The sequence below is a fragment of the Amphiura filiformis genome, chromosome 4 (assembly GCF_039555335.1).
Source record: "Amphiura filiformis chromosome 4, Afil_fr2py, whole genome shotgun sequence".
NCBI lineage: Eukaryota > Metazoa > Echinodermata > Ophiuroidea > Amphilepidida > Amphiuridae > Amphiura > Amphiura filiformis.
Window position 1 is genome coordinate 39,468,745 of NC_092631.1, and position 12,230 is coordinate 39,480,974.

Here is a 12,230-nt window from a genome sequence, read left to right on the forward strand (position 1 = left end):
ATATCTGTAAACAAAATCTCTTTTCCCACCTTAAATTCAAACAACCATTGGGTACCCATTACAAATTGATATTAAGAACAAAATGACATTATCATAATTACGAGGGTCATTCAAAATGGTATGTCTCGGTCTCATATCTCTGGATCTGTAAATCAGCCCTTTAATATTTTCCCATGAATATAAACTGCGGTCTTAACTAGCATGAGATTTTTGTGTTTAGTACTTGTTTTTATTCGTTGTTGGTGAATCAAAAACATAAAGCCATGATGATAAAGTGCCTCACAAACGACGAAAATCTCCTAAATTGAGGCATGCCGATCAACGACGGAGCTATAACGTAACACTTGTTATAAAACAGTTGTATTCATTTAGCAATAATAGGATGTGATAAGATAATTGAGATTTGTAATGCATAGTAGCAGCCATAGGTTCTTGATGAATGCACGCCTGGGTCTCGTGAACAGAGAATTTTGTCATGACTAATCTACGCGAGAGAAAGAATTCATGCAGATGAGAACATAGTGGTCTTTACTCAAAATCGTTGGTTGGTAAAGGGAAATGGGGATTCAAAGACACTTGAAAGGATAGGCTTGTTTTGTATTATTATTTCACTCAAATGCAGTGCTATTTCCCTGATTACATTTAGTATCTACGATGTTCTGCTGTATGCCAGGTGTCTTATTATGGTGAATTATGACGAGAGTAATCTACCAGAGACAACTCGTGTAGATGAGAACACTGAACAAAATCAGTGGTTACGAAAGGAGGAATGAGGATTCAAATCAAAATCCAAGGATATACTAGTACTTGATTTGTATCTAGTTTTCATTCGAACTTCTTTGCTATTTGCTTGATTACGTTTATGGAATGGCGATGTAAACCCAGATTCCACTCAATGGCAGGTGCTATCTTGATGCTTTCTGCAACCATCCGTGATTCGTCAATGTTTTCAAGATCAACACCTGGAACAATTAGCTCATCAAGTTCTGGGAGGAAAATGAGATTTCTAATGCATGTTTCGAGAGCCTTAACACTGATAGTACTTGAACCTTCTAGATCTACAACCATGGCCAAAATGTGTTGGGACACTTATGGAAAACGTACACTATATTATTGCCTTATTTCCGTTATTGTTAACGTGATAAAGTGGAGGTTTCTTTGGTGACAAGCCTAAACCCTTTCCTAACACCCCAACCCTCCCCTTCCCCACCAATCAATGTTGGGTGCCACTAGGCGCGTGTGACCAAAAAAGTAGGATTCAACATTGATCGGGGGAGTGGGGGTTTATTTACATTACCCTATCAAACCGTCCCAACACTTATGGCCAGCATTGTCTCTAAGGTACAAAAATCCAATTTTAAAATGTGTGTTTTGGCCCATATCTCCTCAACCATAGCTTGGATTTTCATCAAATTTTACATGAAAATGGAGAAACTATTTATCTTCACACTTATATAAAAACTATTGGATTTTCCTCACGTGATATAACGATACGGTCGCTTTTTATACGCAATATCATGTATTTTACAGTGCGTGCTGTACATTATTAGCCTATGCGAACTACGTATTTTGCTTAAAATGACGTTTTATTTTGAAAGAGTAGTGATTTAGTCGCCAGAAATACATGGTATTTGTTGACAGGAATTGATTGAAGTCTTTTAAAAGAGTGACTTTGGAAAAAAAATTAATACTTAAATTAAAAAAAGCAAATTTTTAGACAAAATAACAAACTTTAACAATTTTCATCGTTTGCATCAAAAACGTATGTGGTATTTGCAACGAGTATATCGTGTAAATATAATTATAGTTGGCAGGAGTGGGCTTAAATTACGTTTTATGACTGAAATCTATTAAAGCGCTTTCAAAGAAACTTACGTTTGAAAAATAACATAACACATAAAAAAGAGTAATTATTATAATATTACACATAATTCCTAAATCAGAATTTCATCTTCAGAAGATAGCAAACATCATTGACTATTCACCTTCATATCCTATTAGTCTAGTCGACTTCCTGCTGCGAAATAGAAGTGTTAGGTGCATTTTTAAAGTTAAAAACGGTATCTATTTTTTTAAAGTCAATTTGGGTATGCTGAATCCAACAACCATGGATACCATAAATAATAGTAATGTTTGACCTTCTAATTTGCATAAAAACAAAATAACCACCAAAATCATTAAATTAGTATGTAAAACTCTAATGATTTTGGTGGTCATTTTGTTTGATGCAAATTAGCAGGTTAAAGCATATGCATTATTTTTGGTATCCGTGATTCATGGATTCAGCATATTAGGTCATGCCGATTTTAAGGATGAATACCGTACTAGTAAATATGATAGTTCATGATTTAGAGATAAGTTACAACAAAAGGTGAATGATCTTCATGATACAACATTACCTTTATAACACAACAAACGCAGTATATAATACTAAAAAGCCACAATAAATGCGCATAATAGTGACATTTTGCATGTTATTTGAAAAAAGGAGTTTGTTCGTCTGCAAAGTAATTTGAAAGAAAATTGTCACGAAATAATTATAACAATAAAAAAAAATTGGATGGAGTCGAACCCGCGCTGTCTACAGGAGATGAACAGCACGCTAACCAATTGAGCTATCGGAGACTACTGGTTTTCGTATGGTTTTGTTTATTGACAAGTGTCAAATTAATCATGATATTTAAATTGACAATATTAAGCTAAATAAGTTGAATTTCTGAAATGATCATATCGGTAATCCATATTGTTGTGAAAATATTGTGTCGATTTGTAAAACATAACGCCATGAATCCACGATATACCACCGTATTCTTAGAATAAAAGCAATTGACTATGATCAGACTTTATAGCAATGGTTTATCGATGGGATGCATTCATTTGCGTATGGTCATGATGGTGTTTCGTTGGTTTACCGTCGCATCCTAAATACAAAGTCCATACAATATATTTAAATTTCATGATTAGTCTTACTTTAGGAACGAGACTGAATGCGGACATGCTTGAGTTCATGTCACGGTATGCACTATAATAAAAGAGAATCACTACTATCTCTTGATTCAGTTTACGAGTGCATACCGTGGGTTTCGAACTTTTTTACACTTTAAGAATCGATTTTCTTCGAAAAGGCCTTGAATACCGTTGTTCTATAGCCAATAAGCTACGTTTCATGTCCTATAAGCAGCGGGTTAGTTTCAACACTTTTATTCCATTTGTAATAGCTTTTATACCTAAAAATACTTCGTAATGTCACTTGAACATGTTAGCTCAGTTGATAAGTCGTCTGTCTTGTACTCAAAAAGTCCAAGTTCAAATCCTAACGATTTAATTTTTTTTTTTTGCTTTCTTTTTAAAATAAATAATTTCTCACATCACTGAATTTCTGTTGAAATGAAAATGAAAAAGTGTAGGAATTTTTTTTTTTTTTAAGATCACAAATAAAAGCAGAGCATCAACTGAGCTAACACACTGTACTTGTTCATCCATTATTGTATGTAGTCTAAATTAATGCTAACAAGTTGATTTACTCCGTTACTTCACTTGAGGTAGACAGCATTAAATTGGAAAAACAAGTGTGCATGGGTTCGATTCCTTTATTTGTTGTTTGATCACGAGATGTTGTGATAAATTTTATTTTCTTCTATAACTTTAATATAAGATTTTAATTGGTGAAAACAATAATTTGTCATTTTAAAACCTAACTTTTGACAATTAAAGTGACGAATAGTGAACTTAAATATGGCCAAAAATATGGCTTTAAGACTTTTAAAGTGACCAGTCCCTAAATTTAAAATGTAGCCATTTATATTTTTTGTGGTCAAGCAAATTGATAGGATCTCTTACTGCTCCAAATTTGGTGTCAATATCATAATTACTTTTTGAGTTATAAGCAAAAAACTGAAATTAGATGATTTTTTTTTCAACTTTTCAAATACATGTCTCTAAGGTACAAAAAATCCAATTTTAAAATGTGTGTTTTGGCCCATATCTCCTCAACCATAGCTTGATTTTCATCAAATTTTACATGAAAATGGAGAAACTATTTATCTTCACACTTATATAAAAACTATTGGATTTTCCTCACGTGATATAACGATACGGTCGCTTTTTATACGCAATATCATGTATTTTACAGTGCGTGCTGTACATTATTAGCCTATGCGAACTACGTATTTTGCTTAAAATGACGTTTTATTTTGAAAGAGTAGTGATTTAGTCGCCAGAAATACATGGTATTTGTTGACAGGAATTGATTGAAGTCTTTTAAAAGAGTGACTTTGGAAAAAAATTAATACTTAAATTAAAAAAAGCAAATTTTTAGACAAAATAACAAACTTTAACAATTTTCATCGTTTGCATCAAAAACGTATGTGGTATTTGCAACGAGTATATCGTGTAAATATAATTATAGTTGGCAGGAGTGGGGTTAAATTACGTTTTATGACTGAAATCTATTAAAGCGCTTTCAAAGAAACTTACGTTTGAAAAATAACATAACACATAAAAAGAGTAATTATTATAATATTACACATAATTCCTAAATCAGAATTTCATCTTCAGAAGATAGCAAACATCATTGACTATTCACCTTCATATCCTATTAGTCTAGTCGACTTCCTGCTGCTAAATAGAAGTGTTAGGTGCATTTTTAAAGTTAAAAACGGTATCTATTTTTTTAAAGTCAATTTGGGTATGCTGAATCCAACAACCATGGATACCATAAATAATAGTAATGTTTGACCTTCTAATTTGCATAAAAACAAAATAACCACCAAAATCATTAAATTAGTATGTAAAACTCTAATGATTTTGGTGGTCATTTTGTTTGATGCAAATTAGCAGGTTAAAGCATATGCATTATTTTTGGTATCCGTGATTCATGGATTCAGCATATTAGGTCATGCCGATTTTAAGGATGAATACCGTACTAGTAAATATGATAGTTCATGATTTAGAGATAAGTTACAACAAAAGGTGAATGATCTTCATGATACAACATTACCTTTATAACACAACAAACGCAGTATATAATACTAAAAAGCCACAATAAATGCGCATAATAGTGACATTTTGCATGTTATTTGAAAAAGGAGTTTGTTCGTCTGCAAAGTAATTTGAAAGAAAATTGTCACGAAATAATTATAACAATAAAAAAATTGGATGGAGTCGAACCCGCGCTGTCTACAGGAGATGAACAGCACGCTAACCAATTGAGCTATCGGAGACTACTGGTTTTCGTATGGTTTTGTTTATTGACAAGTGTCAAATTAATCATGATATTTAAATTGACAATATTAAGCTAAATAAGTTGAATTTCTGAAATGATCATATCGGTAATCCATATTGTTGTGAAAATATTGTGTCGATTTGTAAAACATAACGCCACACAGTGTCGACTTCCTATTCGATAAATATAAATTTAATACTCCGTTGGTGAGCGACGGGCGACTGGTATTTCACCGAACGCAAGAAAAGGAGTTATATCTGATTGGCTAGCAATCGATCGCTTAGGTCGCTTAGTAGTCAACTATAAACTCAAAACTGAGCATCGTATTCAATTCGATTGAAATCGATATTCTATTATTGCCGTAGATAAAGAGAGTGATAGTGTGTCAATAATGTACATTGTATTGCAGCTGGATTTTACATGCATTCTTTTATATAAATTTTTTCTCAAAGAGTTGAATATGATCAAAATTTTTACTCAGGATTTCAAATTTTTACCCGCAAATTGCAGTTAAACATATCCACAGCAAAATACCGATCCTCACTTATTAGTGTATTTAATTTCCAGTTAGTGTATTTAAGATAAAACCTGACAACAAATAAAATTTTCTTGCAATAGAAATATCATATGGGATACTGATATGGTAGGCCGCAACCGCCACAACGTGGAGCTGGATATACGCGTAGCTGACTTTTTGCTCCGTGGAGCCAAATTGACCAATCATGATCATGTTAGAGTTTTTCATTACTCGGAGGTAAAACTGACTAATTAAGTACGACTTACTCATTACGTGAAGCGAATTTATTCATTAAGAATTTGCCTGACGAGCGTCACGTAGTTGCAAGATATCCTCGGTCACGAAAGTTATGATTCAAAAAGTAGTTTATGAAAAGTACGAACTGACTGGACATGCACTCATAAGAAACTCATACAGTATTGTACATAACTATATAGCTAGGCAGAGTGGTGGTAAACTATGCACACAGTTCTGCGATCTGCAGTGTATCGCCGGGAGCTAATTTGTATAACTTGCGCGGTGTCCCTGCGGAATTCGACCTTCAGCAAACTGCAAACCAGTTCGGATTTACTTTATATACTAGTAGTAGGCCATACATACTGTAGTTACTGTCCGTTTTCCTATACACAATACTCAGTGCGCTCACCATTGACGCGTGACCTCTACAAATAGTGTATGTTAGAAGTATAGGCCATTGCCTAGTTGACGTCACTACTGTGTAAAAAATAACCGGCCAATATTTAAAGTATTCTCTGAAATTCTAGAAAATATAGTTTTGTAACATGTCCTAAATTTTTAGCTAATTTAGGTGTTTGGAAATATTGGTACTTTTGTACCAAAAAACATGAAGAAATTATTTCTAAACCGTGTTAAGTCATTAAGCTTCTCATTTTCAAGAACGCTGGTTAACAATAAGCAGACTATTGTCTCATTTCGTAAACAAAAGCCCACAGTATTGTTACCTTGCGTTCGCTTTATAATCGTTCACCCAACTGAAACTATAATACCAGCTCATTGCTCATTGCACAGGTAAAACAGACACAAGTGCAGTATGTATTTAACCAGAGAAGATCTGATGTAACATAGTTGAGCCGTTTTCATTGAGTGTTATCTTGGTTTAATAGCTTTTAATAGGGTTTAAGTCCTTCAAAGGTCGTGGTGAGTTCTACTGTAGACATGACTGCATCATGATTATTTTTAAGTCAACAACATTCAACAATATGATCACCGTGATAGTATGAGAGTATCAGTACCGTGGGTGTCAGTGATCCTGGCCTGACACAGTAGACAAACAAACAAACAAACAAACAAACACGCCACACACATGACACATGCATGCAAGGTAACATTGACTATACACTAATCAAACAATTGTATTGATCCTGTACAACTGGTCGTGGTTTATTTACAATCGATTCATTTAAAATCCCCATAGTAAACATTAATTTTGGCAAGAGTTTTCTCTCTCTGGAACGAGGATGCATCCACTGGCTCCGCGTAATGAAAAGATCTAACATGATTGGTCAATTTAGCTCCGCGAAGCGAAAAGTAAGCTACGCGTAGCAGCTCCACGTTGTGGCGGTTACGGCCAGCCATATATTGATCATGCGAAAATCGTAAAACATAGAATAGAAACAGTGTGGCAGGCGCTCAAAATCTCAAATTGTATGCTTAGCCTGAGTTGCACGGCCTATCTCGAATAAAATCACCATGCGTAGTTGTTAGATATAGGGATGATGACGGTGTGTTCCGTGTATATCTAAACGAAAAATTCTTCCGTTTTGGTTAATTGGTTGCGTAAGTAACATTCATAACATATATCTGTGGTAGAAACAGTTTGTACAGCACAATCTTTTCTCGCTGGTTTTCTGATAATGAGTAAACTGCTACCCGCTGATGGTCCTTCCAATCTATTGGTGGTATTCAAAGAAGTTCCTAGACATATTAATGATTTTAACTGCTGACGAAACCTATCATATTTGAAGGCGTAAATACAGGGGTTTGTTAACATATTACATAGTACCAGTATCATCACGAAATGGTGTGTTGTACTGTCAAAATTGTATGTACCGCCAAGATTAAAGTAAAAGTACACAAACGCATCTGGTGACCAACAAATTACATAAGATATAAACACGAGGCAAAGAGTTATAGTAACATTCCGTTTCCCTTTAGAAAATGCCTTTACTTTCACCTTAGTTTTAGAATTTGCACGTTTTTTCAAATTCCACCAGATTAAACTGTATGATGACGTCATAATCGTTAAAGGTATCAGATATTCTGCCATAAAAACAAAAGTCCCTGTAAATATTTGAGCTGCATTATTTGGCCATTCAAATTTACATCGACCAACGCTCTCGGTATGGTGTACAATGGGTAGGTAGATTTGAAATGAAAAGCCCGCCAACCAGACAAGAGTGCAATAACCTTTGACACGTTGTTTGGTAAACAACTTCCGGTGCAGAACGGCTTGACATATTGCAAAGTAACGCTCTATAGCTAAGAGAAGCAAGTTAAAAGTTGATGCGTAGCTCAGAGCCCAAAATGGGTATTCCGATATCCAGATGACACATATTGCTGCAAACCACGGTAGAGAGTTGAGTGATACTCCCGGAGCGAATTTCAAAATAGCAAAGATGATACCCGAACAAAAATCAATAATTGATTGGTTTAAGATCAATATATTTGTAATTGATCCAAATATGTCAGATTGCCAACGAAATACAACAAACATAGTAGCATTCCCAGCGATAGATAAAAAACTTATTATACCAAATAAAATACCGTAAAACCCCGTCTACAAGGATATACCTAAGAAACGCCCTCAATAAAATTGGTTGCTTGTTGTATTTGGAGTTTGAGCAAATAAATGGCACTGGGTGGCTATGCATTCCATCTAAGTATGTTGTAACACCAATCAATTGTATTGACATAATAACGACTGTTTCGTATATCAGGATCGTATAGCTCAATTGATAGAGCGTCAGACTTTGGAACTGAAGACATGCTGAAGAGAGCATGGTCCGGGCACCGGTTCCGTTTTTTCATTCTCGTTTAATTTTAACTTTTTGACATGTTCTTTTTATCTTTCTTCAAATCTACCTTTCTACTTTTAATTTTAGGTGCGTTTTTTTTTTTTTTTTTTTTTTTTTAGTTTTTTTATAGTTTTTTTAGTAATTTTGTGGTTTTATAGAAACTAGTAAAAGCATTTATTCTAAATAATAGCGAAACCCACGGTTAGACAGATGTGTTGTAACTACTTGTCTGTCCTCGTCTTTGCAATAAAAACCTATGTTGCACCTTTGTGCCATCCCAATTCTTGAGGTAGGGTGCGTTTTTGGCTTAAGCACGATTTTGTTTCTACTTGAAATGAAATCAAAATAAATATTGTTCTGTTGCCACAATTGCAGTTTTTTCAATAAAAAAAAATTGATGAGGAATAATAATTATTCCATATTTGAATCTATTGTCCCATCAAGAATAGAGTGTCTTCAAAAACTTCAATCAATTCATCTGACAAAGGAAACTATTCTGGTCATTCAATTTTGTTTCGCTTGCACCTGTTATATCACAGGCGTTGGTAGAGAAGGCACACTTCTCTTGTCTTCACCGAAGTAGTGATGTAAACACTAACATGATTAATTACCATAGCTAGCAATGGACATACACTATTTTTTGTTCCACTTGAACCCATACTATAGGCTATTCGCTGTCGATGTGACGTAATTAATCGGATTAACTACCATAGCAATTGATGAATACAATTTCGAATATATAGCCCTGCACTTCATCGTTCACGTGGCACCTATGCATTAAACCATAGTTGTCAAAGAAATGCTAATCACTCGCCATGTAAGATTAGTATTTATGAAAAGAGTGGTATTCAATCTATGTTTGGTGACATACGCGGGTGATTAGTGCAATCTGCTTGATGGTAGTTATTGCGATTATTACGTCACTTCGACAGCGAATTGTAGTATAGACGAATCCAACAAGCCAAGTGATGGTCAGAATTTATTCGGCCATTATACGCTGGTGAAGTTGCGTAATTAATCGGATTAATTACCATAGCAATAGGTGAAAACAATTTTGAACATATCGCGCTGCGCTACAAGCAGGTTACACTCATCACCTGTACTGTGTATGTCTGCAATCATAGATTGAATACAATACTGGTCTTTTCAAAGATCTTACAGGTGCAGCATGATATGGTTCAATGAAGAGGTACCGCCTGAACGTATCAGTGTATAACGCGGTATATTCAAAAATTGTTTTCACCTATTGCTATGGTAGTTAATCCGATTATTACGTAACTTCGCCAGCGTATTGAATAAAACAGGAGGATGTGAGTTCATAAGGGCAATGTCGGGGATAGGTCACAATCGATGTGGAGAGATGAGAGGTCCGACCAACAGCCATAGCGATTCAACTAATTCCAGCGGACGGTCTGTGGCTAGTAAGGAATCGTCTTTGACCACATGCGCAGATCTGTCTCGTCAGGAAGATATTTAATATCCCGAATTTATAATAGGCCTATGCCTACCAGTTCCATCGTATAACCGATCTGCTAGAGAATATTTGTTACCATGTTTAATAAATTCGTATTTATCGTATAATAAAATGTAGCCAAATGTATATTATGTGTCACACGGTTTTCTGCTGAACCACTAGCAGGCTGTGTTACCACATCTATGACAATGACAAAGGTGAATTTTGATGATTTTTACGATCGTCCGGATGAGCAAATCACTGAATGGGTCTTTAGTTCCTCCTCTCCTTATCCTGCCAATATTATATGAATCAAAGAAAAATAAAGAAAAATAAAATTAAGCAAGAAAAAAAGACAAAGAAAAGAAACAATCAAAGAAAAACAATAGAATAAATTAAACTAAATATGAAAAAAAATTATCACGAAAGGAGTCTTTAGAAAATGCAAGAAAATATAAATGAAAAGTTTGAACAATATTTTGTTTATAACAGTTTGTGTGACCGTGATGAGGCTCGAACTCACCATCTTCCGATCTAAAGATCCAAAGTCTTATGCCTTGCCAAGTGAGCTATGCTCGTGAGATGCGAAATAAAGATAAAATAATACATTGTATACCTGCTTGTGTCGGTAAATGATTTGCTCAAATTCCATAATGATATAATATTGTGGAGGGCGCTAGCGTGAAATATGCTATCATCACAGTCGCTTCTATTCCTTATAGACGGGTTTCTACGGTATAAAGCAGTGTTTCGTCTGTGGCAATGAAAGCAGCAGGTTCTTCGGTATTTGTCGCATTCTCAAAGAACATCTTGAAGATTTTCATGACATTACTTACTGCCCCATAATGCAGGAAATAGTGTGGTATAAAGTGATAAGTCTATATGCAGGTGCGGTAAATAGATAATATTCAACTGTACAACATTATTCTATCCATACCGTCCAACTACTAACATTTTTTTATTCCAAAAAGCAGGTATTAGGAATAAAGAAGTCAGCCGTATCATCGCGATATTTCTCAATTACGCACCTTATTTCGCTGCTGTGTTTTTCTTCACCATAGTCATGTTTGAGCAATACATGGCAATTATGTTACCCCTTAAAACATCGCATTATTCGAAGCAACGGAAGAGCTTAAAAGCAAAAACACTTACAACTGTGTTTGTTATAAGATACACAAACCTTTATAATCGGAATTGTCACGTAAATTTAAATAGGTTATTGCCGGTAGATGTTAATAAAGTAGCATTTATTGTTGCCAAAACCATCTATGTTACCATAGTAACATCATGTAACAACATCCATAAATGGCCATTGTTTTCATATTTGTTTTATTTGTTTGATCTATTCAAGCAGATCGGAGAATTTTGTTATATTAATATTATTATTGCTTGTGTAACGGGTAGGAAATAGCCAAGGCCAAGAGACCAAAATCATCTCTTACCCAAGATCACGGAAACATACACAACAAACACACTGATATATAATTCACAACATTAACAAATAAATTAGACGATATATCGCTGATTTAGGTTCTCACTTATGACATGTACAACAAGGTATGACAATATTTATATATAATATATACCCAAAAGTCTTGTTCCTCTTGCTGGTCAGTTTCACTGAAGTATCATCCAAACTCATGACTTACAACATTTCGACATCATTCGCAAAAGGTTAGAAAAGGTTGCCAGACAACGTTTAAATGTTGGGTTATATAAAGGGCATATAAAGGGTATAAAACGTTTGCATAACATTCAAAAACATTTTATGATAACTTACTGCAAATATTCTAGCATAATGTTATTTAAGTGTTTTTCTGTTTGCTGGGCTGCTATCACCATTCGCTCATTTCTTCAGGAACAGGTGTTCATCCACTCTGTTCCACTTGCATTGACATACATGTTGTTTCATAAACCAGACTTCCGCAAGTCGACAGAAGAGTATATTCCATTTTGGGGAAAGGTGTGCACCTTAGCGTACTCCAAATCTCATTCGTTATT

General features: G+C 34.6%; 1 protein-coding gene across 1 annotated transcript; it reads right to left on the reverse strand.

Annotated features, from left to right (window-relative positions):
- Positions 1 to 7,500: 7,500 nt before the first annotated feature.
- Positions 7,501 to 8,475, reverse strand: LOC140150189 (somatostatin receptor type 2-like). Its single transcript, XM_072172194.1, has one exon. It carries the CDS (start codon positions 8,473 to 8,475, stop codon positions 7,501 to 7,503), a length of 975 nt encoding a protein of 324 aa, XP_072028295.1.
- Positions 8,476 to 12,230: the final 3,755 nt, after the last annotated feature.

What these genes read in the sequence shown, in the direction of transcription:
- LOC140150189 (XM_072172194.1), bottom strand. Translation starts at nt 8,475, where the DNA reads ATGTTTGTTGTATTTCGTTGGCAATCTGACATATTTGGATCAATTACA.